General features: G+C 40.7%; 2 protein-coding genes across 2 annotated transcripts in view; one reads left to right on the forward strand and one right to left on the reverse strand.

Moving 5' to 3' along the window:
- Positions 1 to 14,775, forward strand: part of FGD1 (FYVE, RhoGEF and PH domain containing 1) — a 93,032-nt gene extending 78,257 nt beyond the window's left edge. The window contains 11 exon segments of the mRNA XM_006898882.1: positions 3,546 to 3,604; positions 3,714 to 3,860; positions 4,214 to 4,306; positions 4,545 to 4,624; positions 11,080 to 11,110; positions 11,581 to 11,682; positions 11,980 to 12,105; positions 12,275 to 12,436; positions 13,434 to 13,577; positions 14,095 to 14,376; positions 14,378 to 14,775. Of these exon segments, the coding sequence (XP_006898944.1) occupies positions 3,546 to 3,604; positions 3,714 to 3,860; positions 4,214 to 4,306; positions 4,545 to 4,624; positions 11,080 to 11,110; positions 11,581 to 11,682; positions 11,980 to 12,105; positions 12,275 to 12,436; positions 13,434 to 13,577; positions 14,095 to 14,376; positions 14,378 to 14,401 (1,250 nt within the window). The 3' untranslated portion in view covers positions 14,402 to 14,775.
- Positions 14,776 to 16,148: 1,373 nt separating this feature from the next.
- TSR2 (TSR2, 20S rRNA accumulation, homolog (S. cerevisiae)) lies at positions 16,149 to 21,457 on the reverse strand. The gene is given in 6 exon segments (XM_006903756.1): positions 16,149 to 16,284; positions 16,517 to 16,583; positions 16,586 to 16,691; positions 17,146 to 17,238; positions 21,152 to 21,214; positions 21,365 to 21,457. Coding segments are annotated over 6 exon segments (558 nt in total).
- Positions 21,458 to 21,489: the final 32 nt, after the last annotated feature.

The raw sequence follows: 21,489 nt of genomic DNA on the forward strand, positions 1-21,489 counted from the left end.
CCAAGACATATCTCTTTATTCTTTTGGCATGAGATATTCAGTACTCTTCTTCAGCACCACAACTCAAAGGCATCAATTCTTCTGTAATCTTTATTCATTGTCCAGCTCTCTGATGCATAGTGGGTGGTTGAAAAGGCCATGGCCTGGATCAAGCACGCCTTAGTCTTTAAACTGATGTCATTGCTTTTCAGCATTTTAGAGAGGTCCCGTATACTGGACTTGCTTAGTGCAATACACTCCTGATTTCCTGACTGCTAGTACCAAGAGTATTGATTACTGATCCAAGCAAAATGAAATCATTGACAGCTTCAATCTTTTCTCCTAATGCTGACTGTTGATTCTTTCTCTGTCTTTTTTATTAGTTTGCTTACAAAGTTTGTATACATTGTTTCACACTATTCTTCATTCACATTGTATTTCATACAATCATTTCCATGCATTACCTTTTATAAAATTAATCACTTTTGGGCCTTGCCCATCATTACCCTGTATTTTTGCCCAGATCCACCCCTGATTCTTTATTTTTTTTTTATGTTGAGATGTAATCCATGCATATAATCAAAGCTGTAGTCCTTGATCTTCTGCAGCAAGCATTTCATATAGTTCTTACTTTCAGCAAGCAAGGTTGTGTCTTCTGCTAACACAGGTTGTTGATGAGTCTTCCTCCAATCCTGTTGCCACATTCTTCTTCATAGGGTCTGGTTTTACATTTTCTCAACATATAGATTGAATAGGTATGGAGAAAAGACACAACCCTGACACACACCCTGTAATCTCCCCCTATTCTGTTCAGATAACAACTTCTTGGTCTGGGTATAGATTCTGTATGAGCACAATTAAGTGTTCTGGGATTCCCATTCTTCTCAATGTTAGCTGTAATTTGTTATGATCCACATAGTCAAATGCCTTTACATTGTCAATAAAACACAAATAGACATTCTTTTGGTATTCTCTGCTTTCAGTCAGTATATCTATCTGACATCAGCAATTATATCCCTGGTGCCATGACCTCTTCTAAAACCAGCTTGAACTTCTGGTAATACCCTGTCAGCCTAGTGTTCTAGCCATTTTTTAATGATCCTCAACAATATTTTGCTTGCATGAGATATTATATATACCCACACATGATAGATAGATGAAGGTGAGGACAAAATTTATCTTAAGGAAATGTCTCATAGGCTTGTAGCCTTATAGAGGCTGACAAGTCCCAATTCCAAGGTCAAACATCAAGTGAGAGACTTCTCCTAAGTCATATAGCTTCCAGGGCTGATAAACCCAAGATTGGCAGGTCAGATGGCTTCGAAGGTTGATGAATACCAGATTGGCAGACAATATGTTAGATCACTGACTCAAGTCCAAAGAATTTGATGGTAATGAGCCAGGATCTAGAGCAAACAAAAAGCAAGAGAGCTTTTACCAGACATACATATATAGTGCACATAGGTCATACCCCTAATGAAACTCCTTTTTAAGTTATTGGAAGTGATATCATCATGGAAGTGATTTTCTTTTATAAGGTATTCTTAAGGAAATTATTATATCAGATGTCATCAAGGGAATAGGTATATAAAATATCAATAAGCATTGTTTGTACTATAATCTGAGCTCCCAAATGGAATTCTAGAATAACATCCCAACACTTAATCCTGAGGCAGATTGCACACATTGGACCCTGGAAGTGCCACAGAATCTCTTGAGATTCCTCTGAGTCTAGCAATCTACACAGACCTGACCTTCTATGCCCACAGCTGACCAGAGTCTTCTTCCTGGCCCCTTCCAGCATACACTTCACCCTGGAGTGAGAAAATGCAGAAAATACAGGATAAAGGATCAGCCCCAGCTCTAATGCCAACTCTACCACTTTCCAGACAGACAACCTAAGGCTAGTCACCTCCTTTCTCTGTGTCTTATTCTCTTAATTGGTAAAATGGGGCAATCATACCTACTTTACAGGGTTATTGTAAGGATTAAAGAAGTTAATTTATGTAAAACATTTTTTGGTAGTATTAGAGAGAGTTATGAGACTGTGGCCATGTCTGATGCAGTGTCTAGTCTACCAAAGGAATCAGACATGGATAAATAAATGTTAGAAGAGCATACAGTGTGACTATTAGTACCACCACCAGTTTCTGGCAAATGAATTCCAACTTATGGCCACCCTTTGTATCCAGAGAAAAACTGGCTTTCAAGGCTATGATCTTTAAGAACTAGATCACCAGGCCTTTTTTTATTTTTTCTGAGACACTGTTTAGTACATTTAAACGATCAACCTTTCTGTAAGTAGTCAAGTGCACTACCCAGGGACTGACTAGTGGTACAAAGGAAAGCAAAGGAGAATGCGGGAATCCACATAAGGTCTAAATTCAGCCCAGAAACTCAGGGCAACTTACTGGTGAAGCCTTGGATAGAAATTTACCACATGAAGTAATACATGTTTAGGAAGTGCAAGAGGGGGAAGCTAGAGAGGTCAACAGAAGCCAACTCACCAAGGGCTTTGAATTCCAGGCTAAGGGGCTAGGTTTTTATCTTTAAAACACAGAAGAATCACTCACAGATTGAACAGAGAAGTAAGCTGTGTATAAAACAGCTCTGGAAAATGACTAGGATTAAGTATTGATATTTGGAGTTTGGCATTTGAAAGGCATGTTGAGGTATGAGTTAAGGCAGGAGCTTCAGACTTTCTTGACCACTTAAACTTTGTCATAGAGAAAGCATCTCCTAGGAAAATAAGATTTGATTGGCAAACCATATGGGTCCTCTTCAGAAGGACCTGTGCTTGTCCATTACAATCGTATTCACTAAGTGAAAACATCCAGCATTAGACAAAGTAGGATGCAGTATAACTGCAGCTGTACTTTAAGCATGGGCAGGACTTTTTAGTATATGAGGATGTAAATGTTTTCCTGATGATATTTGTTCACCATGGGGAAATACAGAAAAAGTAACGAAATAGAGGGGGATAAAGTCACTTGTGATCTAGGTCCCCAAAGAAGCAGTGCAATGACTATTTTGACATATATTCTGCATAGTGGTTTTTATACATGTATATTCACAGAATTGAGATTATAATATATATATGTTTATATCCTTTATTCCTTAAAAATATCCTGCATATTTCTCAGATTATTAAAAACTTTACTTAAGAAGTATCATTTGTTAAGGTTAATATTCCATTATATAAATAATTTATTTAACTGAACCCCTGTAGTTGGACAGTTTTGTTTCCAGTTTGTCATTGTTATAAACACCACTGCAGTGAATGTATATTTCTATGTAGAACATGTATTTTTAGCATTATTCCTCTAATCAGGATTGTGAGGCAAAGAATTGTTCCTTGTTAAAAATATTTTTTATTTTTTGGGGTTTTTCCCCCCTCCGATGTACTATGAGTCTGCTATTGTGAGTTTGAGGCAGAGTTTGTGTTTTCTTATAAATGATGTTATAAACGTGTTTAAGGATGGCACTTTCTGGGATGAGGCGATGTGGTCAGGGCAAGAGAAGTTATTGTCAGTCTTCCCACTGACCTAACCTTTCTTTGCCAACAGAGTCTCTGGAACTCATAGCCACAGCAGCAGAACACTCCAATGCTGCCATCCGCAAGATGGTGAGTGACCTGCTAGCCCTATGTCTCTGTCCTGGGGAGCTTGTGCCCTCATGAGAATCTGAGGAGGCTGATAGCCCAAACCCTGCCTTTTGCTCACTACTACTGCCAGGAACGAATGCACAAGCTGCTGAAGGTATATGAGCTGCTAGGGGGTGAGGAGGACATTGTCAGCCCTACCAAAGAGCTCATAAAAGAAGGTCACATCCTTAAGTTGTCAGCAAAGAATGGGACCACTCAAGATCGATACCTTATACTAGTAAGTGCCAGACATGGAGTTATTGGTGAGCCATGTCCCCACACATATATTGATCTGGTTTTCACTGAAGACTGTGCCTCATGTTAACCATTCTTTCCTCTATTAACCCATTGTATTTTCACTACATATACTAGGACTGTTTCCCTCCCCCCAGATGTGATTTACCCAGGTCAGAGAGCTAGGAATGACTCTCATGTCTAGATTCTATCCTTGTGACCTCAGTGGCTAATTCAGCTATATTTTGTCCATCTATCAACCTTTAATCATCCTCAATTTTAAGGTTCGAGAGTCCCATAAGGGCCACTCTCTCAATGGGACTTCAGTATGTATATCCCAAACCTTTTCCTTCCTAGTTCAATGACCGCCTCCTTTACTGCGTGCCCAGGCTGCGACTTCTTGGCCAGAAGTTCAGTGTACGGGCACGAATTGATGTAGATGGCATGGAGGTAAGTACTAGGAGGTGTCAAATGTGGACCTAGAATTGGGCCTTGGTGTTGGGAGAAAGATATACATTCTGACTTTGACCCCAAGTGTGTGTGTGTGTGTGTGTGTGTGTGTGTGTGTGTGTCCGTTTCTGTCTGAGTCTGGGTTTGTGTCTCTCTGTGTGTGACTTTGTGTGTAGAGAGAGCAAGGGTCTTCCAGAGCTCAGTAGGTCTCACCAGGCTCTTTTCTTTCTTCATCTAGCTAAAGGAAAGCTCCAACGTCAATCTGCCTAGAACCTTCCTGGTTTCAGGAAAACAGCGCTCCCTGGAGCTCCAGGCCAGGTACTTGCCCTTATCTATTCCTTTTCTCTAGATACCTCTGCATTTCAGATGCTGAGTCATTCCAGGCCTAACACCATGCCTCCCTTCCTGGGAAGGAATTGTTCCAGAGCAAGGGTAGGTTTCATTTCCTGAAGATGTGATCTTGCTCTTCTCATGTAGGAATGATCCCTGAGGACTAGAGGCTCCTTGAATTCAGGGTGAGTGCTTCAAAATAGGAAGAAAGGCAATACTTCAATCAAGTGAGACTTTTGGGGAATGAACAAACTCTCCTCAATTAAAGTGAGAATTTCTACTGCTAGGTTTCATTAGAGGAGAAGGAAATGGGGGATAGTCTTCACATGAATAACAAAAGCACTAACAGTTTTCTCTAAATTCAGAGATTTAACAGAAATAATAACCAAATGATAGGAACCTAGTTTGAGAAAAAACAGCCCTTAGGGAGGTCTGGTGACATAGTCCATAAAAAGTTGCACTGCTAATTTGCCTCTCTAATGGTTCAAATTTACCAACCGCTTTATAGAAGAAAGATGGGCAGTCTCCTCCTATTTAATGCCTCAGAAACCTGCTGAAGGATCAGCTATGAGTCTTTACTTGACAGCAATGAGTTTGAATTCTTTTTAACTTAAAAGACACTTGGGAGACAATAGTGAAAATATGAATATTAATGAGCTCAATATTGGAGAATTTACTGCTCATTTCTTCAGATGTGGTAGTGGTGGTGTGGTCACATACCATGATCTCAGGTTTTGAAGATGTATACTGAGGATTTAGGGGTGAAGTGTCACAATGTCTGTAGTTTAAATTAGCTTATTATCTCAAAAATACCTATATGCAGATAAAGTAAACGTGGCAAAATAGTAAAAGTTATTGCATCTATGTAGTGGATATATGTGTTTATTGTACATGTACTGTCCTGTCTACTTTTCTATATATTAGAAAATTTTCATGAGAAAAATTTAAAACATAATAATATGGGCTATTTAACAAAGATGGTTTCATATCCATCGTCTGCGTAGATAATTTTAATAATCACTTAAATTTTTAAATAAAATTGTTATTTTAATTATCATAATTAATGAACACTTACTCTTGTGCCAGGAATTGTGCTTTACATTAAATTTATAGCGGAATCCTTACAACAACACTTGAAGTAGCTGTTAACATTAACCCTATCTTGCTGCTGTTGTTGTTAGGTGCTGCCAAGTCAACTATGACTCACAGCAACCCTATGCTCAACAGATCTAAACATTTCCCTATCCTGTGCCATCATCACAATCTCTGCTATACTCAAGCTCATTGTTGTAGTCATTGTGTTAATCCATCTCATTGAGGATCATTCACTCTGCTGCTGACCTTTCCAAGCATCATGGCTTTTTCCAAGGACTAGCCCTTCTTGATAAGATGCCCAAAGTATCTGAGATAAAATCTCATCATTCTAGCCTCTAAGAAGTACCCTGGTTGCACCTCCCCCAAGACAGATTTGTTTGTTCTTTTGGTAGACCATGGGATATTGAATACTATTTGCCAATACCACAATTCAAAAGCATTGACTTTTTGATCTTATTCATATTCAACTTTCAGATGCATAGGAAACAATTTAAAATACCGTGGCTTGGTACACCTTAGTCTTTAGTCTTTAAGCTGACATCTTTGCTCTTTAGAGAGGTCCTTGATAGCAGATTTTCCCCAATGCCACATGTCTTGATATCTTGACTGCTATTACCATGGGCATTGATTGTAGATCCAAGTAAAATGAAATCATTGACAATTTCTTTTTTTAAAAAAAATTTATTCTTAATTTCAGTGAAAATTTAGAGACTTTGGATTTCCATTCATTGATTGTTGTACTTTTGCCCCTCCCAACCCTCCCCCCAGTACACTAACCTCTTGGAAAAGTAAAAGACAAATTCTTTCATTGTTTTACAAACCCTCCCCTAGGTCCACTCCACCATGTAGCCTTTGCTCTAGACTCCTGTCATGACAAAAATACCTAATCATATATCCCTTTTAAACAGTTTTCTCCCTCATCTGTTTTAATGCAGTATACATTATTGAACCCATCTTTCTCAGTCTCTCCCCAACCCCAAGGTCAGTCCTGTTTTACAACAGTGGCACCATGCAGTATTTATTGAGACACTTCACTCAGCATAATGTCCTCCAGAGTCACCCATTTTTAATAATATTGCATGAGTTCCTTGTTTTTCAATGCAACATAGTATTCCATTGTGTGAATATACCACAGCTTCTCTATCCATTCGTGTGTTGATGGGCACTTAGGTTGTTTCCAACTCCTTGCTATTGTGAACAAAGCTGTGATAAACATGGTTGTGCATATATCTGCTTGGATGTCAGTTATGGTCTCTTTAGGGTATATTCCCAGTAGTGGAATTGTTGGGTCATCTGGTATCTCTATTTGCAACTTTTTGAGAAAGTGCCATACCACATTGGTTGCACCATTTTACACTTCTACCAACAGTGAATAAGGGTTCCACTTTCTCCACAACCTCACCAGCATTTATTGCTTGCTGTTCTGTTAAATTTTGCTATTCTTACTGGAGTGAGATGATATCTCATAGTTGTTTTTACTTGCATCTCTCTTAGAGCTAGGAATTTTGAACATTTCTTCATGTGCTTGTTAGCCATCTGAAATCTTTGGTGAAATGTCTGTTCATATCCTGTGCCCATTTTTCTATTGGATTATTTACCTGTATCTTGTTGTGGTGCTCAGGTACTTTATAAATTCCAGATATAAGTCCCTTATCTGACATGTCATTACCAAATACTTTTTCCAGTCACTACCAAATACTTTTTACCAGTCTGTGGCTTCCCTTTTTACCCTGTTGGAGAAGTTTTTGGATGTGCATAGGGATTTGATTCTTAGAAGGTCCCATTCATCTATTTTATCTTCTCCTGGTTGTAGGGACAATTTCTCTTTCTTCTCCATCTTTCATGATGTTGTCTATTGATCTGGTGGTGAAGATTTTGTTTTCTTGATGCTGAGGTGTAACCCATATTGAAGGCTTTGATCTTCTTCAGCAAGTGCGTCAAGTCTTCCTCACTCTCTGCAAGCAAGGTTGTGTCATCTGCATAATCCAGGTTGTTGAGGAGTCTTTCTCCAATCCTTCTTTATAGAGTCCAGCTTCTCAAATTATTTGCTCAGCATACTGACTGAATAGGTATGGAATAGCATTCCATTTTCTGTTTGGACAGTTGCTTCTTGGTCTATGTATAAGTTTCGCATGAGCACAATTAAGTGTTTTGGGATACTCATTCTTCTCAATATTGTCCACATTTGTTAAGTGAAAACTTAGATGCAAATCAATTAAACATCTTTCCCCAGGTCCCCCAACTAGAAAGGTTCTGGGATTAAAGTTCAGACTTTCTGTCCCTAAAGCCAATCGTGCTTCTAACCACTGCACATGCTACTTTATGAAAGACCAAGTAATAGGGTATGAGATCAATGTCAGAGCCATCTGTAGGTGATCTGCTCTTGACAGGCTAGTAGAAATTGGGAAATGAAAGGCAGAATTCTGTTGGGAATGTGCAGAATCCAGAAAGGGAAATAAGTATGGGCTAGAGACTATTCCCGTGAAGTAAGCAAACTATGAGTTAGGCCTTGAAGCTCAGGGAGACTGAGAACATCATGGAGACCTGCAGTGAGGAAAGTGAATATGAAACAGATGGCAGGTATTTTTGGAGAGAGAGCAGGTGCAAGGTTCAAGTAAATCTCAAGGGAATTTGACAGAGAAACCACATGTTGGGGACACATTCACTGAAATGAGAAAGAGGAGGTGCTGCTGAGGGAACCTGGGCCCAGACAGACTCACTGAGTAGTGTTGGATTTCCTCCAGAGGGAAGGCATTGAGGGTTTGCTAAACAGTTGCTTTTACTGCCTTTTATTTTTTTAAAAAATAATAATTTTTGTTCTCAGTGAAGCTTTACACAGTAGTTTAGGTTCCTATTCAACATTTGAACTAGTTTTTACATATATCTTGTTTTGCCAGCACATTTGTTAAAGATACTGTTCTTTCTCTGTTGGATAAATTTAGCACCCCTGTAAAAATCAATTGACTATAGATGTTTAGATTTAATTACTGATTTTCAATTATATTCCATTGTTCTGTGTCTATCATTAAAGCAATGCCAAGTTGTTTTGATTACTGTGGCTGTGTAGTACAATTTGAAGTCAAGGTACTTTCTTTCTCAAAATGGGTTTGGCTCTTTAGGGTCTCTTAACTTCCCACCTAAGTTGAGGATTAGGGTTTTTTTTCCATTTCTAAAAAGTACATAAATTGAATCTTGAGAATTGCATTTTATCTGTAAATAACTTTGGGTGGTATTGATATCTTGTTTCTATTAAGTCTATAGCCCACATTTTTTAAATGAAAAATTTTAAATATCCAGAAAAATAAAAATAGTACAGCAAGCACTAATATGTTTACCTCTTAAACTACTTGATGTCAACACACACTGGAATCAGCTGGGAAACTTTACAATCATATTGATGCCTGAGATCCACCTCCAGAGATTCTGACTTAATTGGTCTTCAGTATAACCTGAATTTGGGTGATTTTAATGTGAACAGTGTACACTCGGATTAATAACAAAATGTAAAAGTCAACAATTATTAACATCTTATCATATATACTTTAATATGTCTTTTGCTAATCCACTCCTTGATACTTCAGTATATATCACCGTAAAATTAAAAGCATCTCTTAATACAGATTTTTTTAAAGAAAAAAGAGAAAGGCACCAGTAATGAATAGATGTAAGGATGCCTATTCATCTTTATAATCTATTACAACAAACTCACCGACTCAAAATATTGGTATGGAGTTGGAAGTAACTTATAGCTGACCTTCTTTCAAGTTGTCCCAGGTTATAAATTACATGAGAGGATAGGGTTCCTATTTCTCCTTCAAAGCCTCTTGTGGATTTGATAGTGGATAAGAATGCCCATCATTCTTTTAGTTCACAGAAAAAACCAGCTGTGACTAATCGTTTTCATTTGACTGAATATCAGTCAGGTGTAAGAATGAACAAAGGAGGAGACATGAGGAAATAAGTTTTCTGTTGTTGTTACGTGCCGTCGAGTTGCTAGTGACTCATAGCGACCCTATGTACAACAGCTCTAAACCCTGCTCTGTCGTGTGCCAATCACACTGTCTCCAACACACCCACCCCAATTACTCCAGTCACTGAATGAATCCACCTCATAGAGGGTCTTCTGCTCCTGTGCTGTCCCTCTACCCTCCCAAGCATGATGTCCCTTCTCCAAGGACCGGTCCCTCCTTACAACATGTCCAAAGTATGTCAGACGAGGCCTCAGAATCCTTGCCTCCAAGAAGCAGTCCAGTTTAACTCTCTCCAGGATGAACCTGTTTGTTTTCTTAGCAGTCCATGGTACCCTCAATACTCTTCTCCAGCACCACAGCTCAAAGGCATCAATTCTCCTTCTATCCTCCTTGGTCATTGTCCAACTCTCTGACGCATAACAAGTGATTGAAAAGACCATGGCCTGTAGCAGATGCATCTTAGTCTCCAGAGTGACACCATTGTTCTTCAGTACTTTGGAGAGGTCCCTAACAGCAGACTTTCCCATCGCAATATGTCCTTTAATTTTCTGTAGAATTTCTATTTTCTCCAAGCTGATGATACTTTTTATAATGATTGGAACATAAATCAAAGTAGAAAAATATATTTATTACTCTTGTAACTATTACAGAATAAATGATGTATTTTTTTAAAAAAGAAACAAAACAATATAGTAAAAATAATGTGAAATCCCCTCAGAACTTTACCACTCAAGAGATAACCAGTATTTGTGAGACAATAAAACCCTTTCAGGCCTTTTCTCTATGAATAGGTACATAAACATACACAAAGTACACAAATTTATATATTTTTTCAAGTTTTGTATGAAGATGTTCTAACATACATCAAAGTTTAAAAAATTGTACAATAAACATCTATAAACTCACTTAGATTCTACAGGTGTTAATATTATGCTATAGTTTATTACACATCTGTCCCCCAGTACACTATAAGCTCCTTAAGGGCAAGATCATCTCTGAGGCCCAAGTTTTTAGCAAAGGGTCTGAAAGGTATTAGTAACTACTGAATTAGTAGGGAGCTCTGGTGGCCTAGTGATAATAAGCTGTGCTACAATCCTAAAGGCACACAGATCAAATCCACCAGATACTCCACAGGAGAGGGATGGGCAGTCTTCTCCACTGCCTCTGAAAACCTGCTGAAAGGCTAGCTATGGGTCAGTTCTGACTTGATGGTACACAACAATTACTTCAGGTTAAGTGACCTGCCCAAGATCTTAAGTGAAAGAACAAAAGGGTCAAATTCAGGTCCGTCTATCTTCAAAATACCCACCACACCGACTGCTTTTTATTGTCCTGCCTAATATAACGTCTCTTTTTCCTCTCTGCCCCCACCCTAAGGACCGAGGAAGAGAAGAAAGATTGGGTCCAGGTAACATCTAAGAAGACTTTGTGGTAGGGGACTGTAAGAGTATTAACAGGTCTCCTAGGGGTTGGTGGACTGTCTCTCAAAACTCACATCTCACTAAAATGGGCTTGGACATTTACCTTCATACAAACTTTACCATGCCTCTTTTATAGATAAGTAAACTGAGGCCCAAAGAAAGCTGGTTCTTTTGAGGGTTTAATCCCACTGAATCAAACTCTGTAAAACCTTAAACCAAGGCAGTGCCCTTCTGAGCTTTGTTTGCCATTACTCTCCTCTCTCATTTCACAAATATAAAAATCGAGACCTGTATTTGGGAAGGGGCTTATGCAAAGATATATATATATATATATACCAAGCAGGAGCATATCTAGATCTAAAGTCAACATTTTTATATTCTAGGCCAGGGTATATGAGGGTGGAAATGGAGTTGGTTGGGAGTCTCATCTGCTCTGTCATTTCTTACCTCTCCCCAGGCCATCAACTCCACTCTCCTGAAGCATGAACAGACTCTGGAGACATTTAAACTGTTAAACTCAACAAACAGGGAAGATGAAGACGTCTCCCCCAAGTCTCCAGTAAGAATCTCTTCCCCCTTATCCTGCTTTGAGGCCCCTTTAAGGCCTCGTAAGTTACCTCTTACTTTGAAATGCTCCTCTGCTCTTCACAGAGACAATGAATACATAACTCCAGAAGTGCAGCTTTCTATTGGTAGGGCTACAGAGAAATCGCTGGGAAAATCAAAGCTCAGAGTAGAAATTATTTCTTTTCAGTTGAACAATGAGGTAGAGGCAGGTTTCCTGAACATGCCTTGGAAGAGGGTAAAAGCTTGGTTAGACTGAGCAGGAGTACAGTCATCTCTTACCTTCTCCCAGAATGTGGACCTTGGAAAGCGGGCACCTACGCCCATCCGTGAAAAGGAAGTCACCATGTGCATGCGCTGCCAAGAGCCCTTTAATTCCATCACCAAACGCAGGCATCACTGCAAGGCCTGTGGGCATGTGAGTGTTGGGAAATAGGGGCAGAATTGGGGAGGGGGCAGGCTGGCAGTTCAAAAGCCCACTTCTTAGTGGCACCCTCCAAGTGAGGATAGGCTGCAAGTTCACTATGGGAGGATACAATAAAGGGGAAAGCTTGCCCAAATTAGGCTTTTGCCCACCTGCCACCCAGGTGGTTTGTGGGAAATGCTCTGATTTCCGGGCTCGCCTCATCTATGACAACAACCGCTCGAACCGCGTGTGCACCGACTGCTATGTGGCCTTGCATGGGGTGCCTGGGAGTAACCCAGCCTGTAGCCAGCATATACCTCAGCGTCGGAGGTCCATCCTGGAGGTAAGATCCTGGCCTTCATCTAACCCCTACATACCAAACACATGGACTTCAGCTTCCCACCCAATGTAACTGAGGAGGTTTGGGCATCCCAGAACACTTGGGGTAGCATGTACATCTGTTGAACAAGTGACCCAGTGATGGGAATGGATGAGTACAAGTGTGTGTGAATGACAGTAATTTTTACCTAAGTATATTATGTTTAATCTTCACAGTAACTAATCTACCAATTGTATTACTATCCTATTTTACACATATGGAAACTGAAGCCCAGGGAAGTTATTTGCCTAAGAGGTAGAGTTGGAATGTAAATTAACAAATTACCTTTTATTATTACTCAGTAGGATATTAGGATGTGTACACTGAAGAAAATGAGTATAAATAAAACATATTCCTTCTAGTCAGATTGCCAATATTATCCCCATTTTTCTAGTTGCTTGTGAATATACACAAATGCATGGTTTTTATTATTTTTTACCAAATAGAGATATTTAACACTTAAAGAGTATTTACTTTGTGCCAGGTACTATTCAAAATTCTTTTCATGTAGTAATCCATTTCATCCTCACAATAATCTCCTAAATTGATAACAAATTTTCATCTAAAGCTAGGATTCTACGCCTACCTTCATAAGCTACACATCACTTTACATGTAGAGAAAGAATATGTGAACAAGGATGACAAAAGAAGGTGAGGTATAAATGTGTAAATGACCTCAGGAATAAATGGATTGACTGGAGAATGCCTAATTATATATTTAGATGAGATCTCTATACCACATCCACCAGTAATTAGAGGCAGCAGGAAGCCTAGCTTTGAATCCTGACTCCCCAAATCACTGGGTGACCTGGGCAAATCACTCCTGCCATCTGAGCTTCAATGTTCTCATCTGAGACAGAAATAGCAATATCTCTACTGAGGGGTTATTGAAGCCAAGAGGAAACAAGTTCAGTTTCCAGAAACATTGATTACTCTTCATGTCTTTGGCCTCTGGCCACAGAAACAGGCTTCAGTGGCTGCAGAGAACAGCATTATCTGCAGTTTCCTGCACTACATGGAGAAGGGAGGGAAAGGCTGGCATAAAGCATGGTTCGTGGTTCCTGAGAATGAACCCTTGGTGCTGTACATCTATGGAGCCCCTCAGGTGTGAATCCTATTCCAAACCTTGGGTCTTTTTAGCAAAGCTAGGCTGTCTCCCTCTCACTGTAGTCCTCCATGCGATCTCTCCTTGATCCTCACCCTCATAAGACAAAGACTATGTAGAGACAATGGGTGATTGTGGGTCAGGGTATGCAGGGTAAGTTGGAGTAAATTGAGAGGACTGGGCTAGGTCAAATTTGAGTGGGGAAGCACATGTAGATGGAGTAATAGCTTAGACAAATATCTGAAAATTATTCCATGCATGTTAAGCTGTTTTTGAGGTGGGAATAAAAGGATATTTAAAGCAAACTAGTTCAGGTGTGGGACAGAGCATGGTTCAGATTCATTGTCCATAGGGTCTCTATGAGTCATAGTCAACTTGATGGCACCTGACAACAACAGTTCAGACATTTTCCTATTATGGTATACCCTCAGCAGATTCTTGATTAGAGTAAGGAAAAGGGAGGAGAAAACATCAGAGAGGAAGACCCAAAGTGATTCAAGCTGTTCCTGCTCCCTAGGATGTGAAAGCCCAGCGCAGCCTGCCCCTCATTGGTTTTGAGGTGGGACCTCCTGAAGCAGGGGAGCGGCCTGACAGACGTCACGTCTTCAAGATAACTCAGAGCCACCTGAGCTGGTACTTCAGCCCTGAGACAGAGGAACTGCAAAGACGTTGGATGGCTGTGCTTGGGAGGGCGGGCCGTGGGGACACATTCTGCCCAGGGTCCATGCTTTCCAAGGACAGGGAAATGGAGAAGGCACAAGTGGCAACTTTAGAGGGCACTGATGAACTCGCTCAAAGTGCCTCAGACCCAAAATAAGACCTAGAGGAGTTAGGGGTTACTCAAAGCCCTCTATACACTAGTTGTTCATATCCAACTAGAGACTTCAATCCCCTTCCTTCCAACTTAATACTTGAATTCCCATCACAGGCACTTTCAATCCCGAATGCTGGGCTTTGGATTTTTTTTTTAATTCATCTTTTCACAAAATATAGGCTTAAAAAACATTCCTACAGTGATTTTACTATTTTTAATCTTCCTCCATCAGAAGAACTGTTGCTAGACCAGGCTGAATTAGGTCATTATGTGACCTCCAGCCCCCTAAAAAAATCCTACATATCCTGTCCCCACCCAGTTCTCCTCAATGCACTGGAGGCAAGAGACATGTATTCAAGTTCCAGCTCTGCCACTGACCCATGGCCAGCATCTTCACATGTATGCCTCAGTGTGGATGATGACTGGACTTCTCCTATGCCTCTCTCATGGCTTATAGCCTGGACCCAGCCCTAAGTCTACCCAGTATTTTATCATCTAGACCCATGGCAGGGCCACTGGGCAGGACAGGGGATTGGAGAGAGGGTGGGAAGAACAAAGGGATACTCTTTGTTTTGTTTTTAAAGAAAAATACACTTTATTTCAGATTTACAGAAAGTACCAGAGTCCTTTTATGCTCTTTTTGTCTGTTTGTCCAAAGCACCAAACTGTTTCCTTGCTGAGCTCTAAATCTCAGCCTCTAATAGGCTACCAAATCTACTTATTGGTCAAGTCATACACTAAATATTAACGCATTTCCTGAGCTCTTAAGCCTCATCCCTAAACTTAATTGGGATGGTATGAATAGTATGAGATGAGTTGGAAATCCCAACTCTCATAAGCTCATCACCTGGCCAAAGTTTTAGAATTTCTGAAAGAATCCAGGACCAGAGGCTGGGATAGAGAAAGGGAGTATTTCTGGGAGGCTTCAAGTTCTAGGCAGGGGATACCATAATAAAAAGTATGTCTCACTTAATGTCCATTATACATTCTGTGAAATATGCTAATGAATTGGATATTGTACAAATATATCAAAATCCACTTTTAGCAATCATCGTTGCTGCTGCTGGCAGAGGCTGAAAGAATTGTGTGGCAGGAGTGAAATAAATGGAAATAAAGGAAGCAGAGAACACTCAACTCCACCTGCTGTTCTGCCCATCAGAGCAGCCTGCCAGACAATCAATGCCTGAGAGTCCGTGCCTAGAGCCATGTTCTGCCTCACCTGCCTGTATCCTACTCATTCATGGTCCTATGCTGCAAGAGGAGCTGCTTTCCATTTAAAAAAAGAAAAACCTATGGGACCTCAGAAGCATATGTAGTCAGACCTTGTCCAAATGGACATTAAGTGACACATACCTATACAATCATTTGTGTTCATCTCACTGAGTACTGGTTCTCTTGCTTGTCCACTTCCTTCACATATCTACCTTCCTAGTCAACCATGTCTAGCTGCTCCTCTATCCACACTCACTCATCTCTCTTTCATAGTGACTGAACCCAACAGATACTGGCAGTGCTAAGAAACATGGCCTCATCACTCAGGTAGCAAATAAATGTTGGGTGGGGAGAGGGGGTAGTGAGTGGACTTGTTCTCACCATCTCAGCACACAAGGACTTTTCTTCCTGTGAAGGGAATGGAGCAGGAGATGGGGAAAAGCTGTGGGGTTGGGATAACCAGTGAAGAAGTCTACAATCTTTTTTTTTAAAGACAAGTCTCAAAACAACTAGCGAACAAGAGCCTAAATCATTTCCATCTTCAGTTATTTCTTTCTCTGAACAATGGTCCAGCCATCGCCTACTATATCCTCTTCCTTAATAGTCTGGGAATCTGGGTCAGAGGATTTAGGATGGGGACAGATCACATCTGTAGCTACTCCATCATTCATAGTTGTGACCGGAAAGAGAAATACAAAACAGAGCTAAATATAACATCATCCAGCCATAGTGATTTTAGACCCAGGCACTGCTTCTAACTTTGCTAGAATTGATGTGTGGCCTTGGGAAGTACCCTGCCCTCTGTGGATAATACTACCATCATTACCAACCCTTCATCTTTTCTCTGTGAAACCAGCTATCTCTCAGAAAATTGAAAACTCTTGCATTCTCCCTAAAGGACATCCCTTCACCTTCATCCTCCTCCATGCTGTCTGCATCATCCTCATCCTCATCGGTCTCTCTGTTGTAAATGCAGGGCCTGTGATCCTGTACTTTCTTTGGGTGATATGGGAATCCATCTCCTCAGAGTGGTACCATCATGCATGCCTCTGAAAGTGATGAAACAAGATCTGCAGTTGCTGGCTTACCTACTAGGGAAACAACCAACTTGCATTTTTCAAAGAACCTACTGTATAACCAGCTCATTTATATGAAGAATAGGAAGAGCATTGGATTTTCCAAAAGATAACTTTTCCATCTGCAAGGAGTTAATCTGTAAAGCAACCATATATGAAGGGCTCAGGTGAAGGCCTAAGAACATGACTTTGAAAGAAGAGAGAAAAAAGAAAGCCATATCAGTAAAGGGGGGAGGAAAGATGGAAGCCAGAGCATGAGATAGAAATATATCTGGCTTAATCTACTTTGGAGATTAGGAAAGGATGAAAGGGGCAGATTTGGAAAGGTTTAGGAAGAATACCTTTTCCTCTGGCAATAGAGAGCCATAGAAGACTTCTATGCAGGACTCAGAAGTGTGGGCCAAAACATTAGGGAGAGAAAAGGGCATAGGTAGGGAGATGTTAATTGTATTCCCAACAACCTTACCTGGGGCAGACTATCATCTTCCATAACTGGACCAAATTTATTGGTCATGCGTTCTCCAAGGAAATCCTCAACTTCATCTAGCCCCAAGTCAGCTGAGTAAGAAAAATAGGGCCCAATCTTATCCCCCTTGTCTACTATTCCTCAATATTTGCTTCGTGAGTCCAACTTGGTTGGTTAGTGAGCCTTTTATTCACTGAAGTGTTCTGCATTTTCAATCTTAACACAGGTTATGCTGTGGGTTTGTTGTTTTGTTTAAAAAAATAAATACTAATTATTAATACTTAATTTCTTATATTCACACATCCTACCAAACCTTCTATCACACAACTCCCAGACTCTAGTTTCATGTTCACTCTCATTCACAGGACCTGTTTTCTCCAGTCTCCAATGTGACTATGAGCAGCTTACTCTTTCTGATCTTCATTTTTATCATCTGTAAGATGTGGCCAATAGTGCCATCCATGAAGGTCCAAAATAATGACTGCCATAAGAGAGATCATCATTCAAGGACTGAAGTTTCTGGAGGGTATAGACCCTTCACAACAATTAACTCATTGATACAGGAGGCCACAGACCAGTGGTGTAGGTAAGAGGTCACTCTATATCCTCTGCCTGACAAAGATCATTCATGCCCTTGGCTTTCCCTACCACTCTATCCTCTTATTGTATGTTGCTGTCAACCTAATTCAATGTATGTCATGAGTGCATAAAACTGCTCCACCGAGTTTTCAAGGGCTGTGATCTTCTGGAAACAGATTGCCAGGACTATCTTCCTAGGCCCCTCTGGATGGGTTCAAACTGGCGACCTAGTAGTCAACTGTTTGATAACCATTTGCACCACCTAGGGAACTCCATCACTCTATTCTAATATCCCCCAAATTTGTTTCCAAAACAGACTGCTCTCTGTCTAGCAGTACTTTTTGTTGTTCTTAGGTGCCATCAAGTCAACCACTACTCATAACAATCCTGTGAACAAAGAGCAAACCTTGCCCTCTTCCTGTACCATCATCATGATCTCCAACACTCTCAAGCCCATTGATACAGTCACTGTATCAGTCCATCTTCTTATGGGCCTTCCTCTTTTAAGCTGACCCTTCACCTTTCCCAGCATGATATCTTTTTCTAAGGACTGGCCCCTTCTGACAACATGCTCAAAGTAAATGGGATGAAGTTTTGCCATCTTTGCCTCTAGTTCCCCTGAAATGGATTTTCTTATTCTCTTAGCAGTCCCTGGAATATTCAATACTTTTCACCATCACCACAGTTCAAAGACATTGATTCTTCTTTGTTGTTGTTGTTGTTGTTATGTGCCGTCGAGTCGCCAGCCCTAAACTTCGCTCTGTCCTGTGCCAATCACACTGTCTCTGACACTCCCGTCCCAATTATCCCAGTCACTGAGTCAATCCACCTCATAGAGGGCCTTCCTCTCCTGCGCTGTCCCTCCACCCCCCCAAGCATGATGTCCTTCTCCAAGGACCGGTCTCTCCTCACAACATGTCCAAAGTATGTTAGACGGAGCCTCAGAATCCTTGCCTCCAAGGAGCCACCCGGTTTAACCCTTTCCAGGACAAATCTGTTTGTTTTCCTAGCAGTCCATGGTATTCTCAATACTCTTCTCCAGCACCACAGCTCAAAGGCATCAATTCTCCTTCTATCCTCCTTGGTCATTGTCCAACTCTCTGATGCATAACAAGTGATTGGGAAGACCAAAGCTTGTATCAGACGCACCTTAGTCTCCAGAGAGACACCATTGCTCTTCAGTACTTTGGAGAGGTCCTCCTTATTCATTATTCACCTTCCAGATGAATAGGAAGCAATTTAAAATACTATGATCAGGTGCACATTAGACTTTAAACTAATATCCTATTCTGTAGTATTCTAAAGAGCTACCTGACAGCAGATTTTCCCAATGCAACACATCTTTTGATTTCTTGACTGCTGGTACCATGGGTGTTGATCATGGATTCAAGTAAAATGAAACCGTTGACAATGTCAATGTTTTCTTATCTTTTATTATGTTACCTGTTGATCCAGTGGTGAGAATTTTTTGTTTTCTTGATGTTGAGCTGTAATCTACATTGAAGGCTGTAGTCTTTGATTTTCAGTAAGTGCTTCAAGTCTTCTTGATTTTCTGCAAGCTAGGTTGTGTCATCCACATATTATAGCTTGTTTATGAATCTTTTTACAAATTCTAATTCTTCATATAGTCTTTCTTCTCAAATTATTTGCTCAGTATATAGAATGAATAGGTGTGGAGAAAGGAAACAATCAATGTGTATACCTTTCCTGATTTTAAACCATGCAGTGTTCCCTTATTCTGTTTGGATAACTGCTTCTTGATTTATGTACTCGTGGTAAGAAGCTGTGCTGCAATCCCAAAAGCTCTCAGTTCAGATCTGCCAGCTGCTCTGAGGGAAAAGGCTGGGCAATCTCCTCATGTGTGATTTACTGCCCCAAAAAACCTGCTGGAGGGTCAGCTATTGGTTGGTTCTGACTCTACAGCACACAACAACTGTCATCTTGAGCTTCTCTTTATCAGAATACCCATCACTCTGCTCCACTAGATAATAAATTTGTGGGAAAATAATTTTGCTTAATATCACTTCCAAAGCTAAAGAACAAATGAAGGATTTTGTAAAACCCATACTATCTATGCAACAGGTCCTCTGCTGGATCTCCTCCCCACCCAACCCCCATAATTCTCAGACAAGAAGAAGCATCCCTGGGTGAAAGATTAGACATTCATATCCATCTAGACCAAGAGGCAGTTGTGCAAACAGAGCAAGAGACCATTGTATGGTTTAAAATTAGGAGAGGTATGTGCCAGGGTTGCATCTTTTCTTGTATACCTATTTAATCTGTATTCTGAGAAGACTATTCAAGAAGCTGGACTCTATGAAGAAGAATGTGTCATCAGGATTGGAGAAGACTTATCAATAACCTTTGTTACGCAGATGACACCACCTTGCTTGCTGAAAGTAAGGAGGTCTTGAATCACTTGCTGCAGAAGATCAAAGACTGCAGCCATCAATATGGATTGCATCTCAACATCATGAAAACAAAAATCGTAGCCACTGAACCAATAGTAAAAATCATGATAGGTGGAGGAAAGGCTGAGACTATCAAAGACTTCATCTTACTTGGATTCACACACAATACACTTGGTACTAGCAGTCAGGAGATGTGTTGCACTGGAAAGTCTGTAGTCAGGGATCTCTCCAATCATTGAGGAATAGTGATGTCAGTTTGAGGACTAAGGTGCATCTGATTCAGGCCGTAGTCTTTTTGGTACTTTGCAATGCATCTGAGAGCTGGACAATGACTAAGTATAACAGAAGAATTGATGTCTTTGAATTGTGTTGTTGGAGAAGAACACTACTGAATACCCTATGGACTGCCAAAAGAACAAAAAGATATGTCCTGGAGAAGGTGCGGCCAAAGTGCTCCTTGGAGGCAAAGATGATGAAGATCTCCAAGAAGATGGATTGACACAGTGACTGTGACAAGGGGCTGGAGCATATCAAAGACTGTGAGGATGGTGCAGGATAGTCTCACATACTTGGGGCATGTTGCTAAGAGAGATTATTCCTTGAAGAGGGACATCATGCTTAGGAAGGTAGGAGGGATAGGGAAGGAGAGAAAGACCCTAAACCAGTTGGATTGATAGAGTGACTGTAACAATGGCCATGAGGGTATCCAAGATTGTGAGGATGGCACAGGATAGGTCAGGGTTCAGTTCAGCTGTTCATAGCATTGCTATGCATCTAAAAACATCCAACAGATGTTCTACAGGAAAAAAGATGGGTCATCTCCTCTTACTAATATCTTCAGCCTGAGAAACCAGATGAAGGTCAGATATGAGTCAGAATTTGGCTCGATGGCAGTGGGTTGTTTTTTTTTTTTTTTAAACATACCTAAGATATTGATTTTGCCTGATACCTAGGGCAAGGCTTCTCTTTCCCACATCTCCCCTCACACAGGTCCAGGTAGCTCACAGCAACTCATCATTGCAAATGAAATACTCCTCCACTGCATACCCCAGCCACTCCACCTTCTCTTGGTTGTGCCCCTGAAACCAATGTGCACAGCGATGTGCAAACACAATCTCAAATTTACATGTCAGCGTGGGAGCCAGCCTGAGGTGAGGTAGAGATTGGCTGTTTATTCTTGCCCAGCCAAGCCTTGGCCAGACAACTCCAGTTCTGTTCCAGATCCTAACCTTTATCCCATCCTCACCATTCAAGCCAGGCTTCCAGTGCCGCAGACACCAGGTCCAAAGAGTTAACTGTGAATCTTCACTAGTGCCTGCCATCTTACATGCAAGTAGCCCAATCCTTTCCCAGA

This window comes from Elephantulus edwardii, unplaced genomic scaffold (assembly GCF_000299155.1).
Source record: "Elephantulus edwardii isolate Elephantulus edwardi_28Jun2011 unplaced genomic scaffold, EleEdw1.0 scaffold00239, whole genome shotgun sequence".
In the NCBI taxonomy this organism is placed as follows: Eukaryota; Metazoa; Chordata; class Mammalia; order Macroscelidea; family Macroscelididae; genus Elephantulus; species Elephantulus edwardii.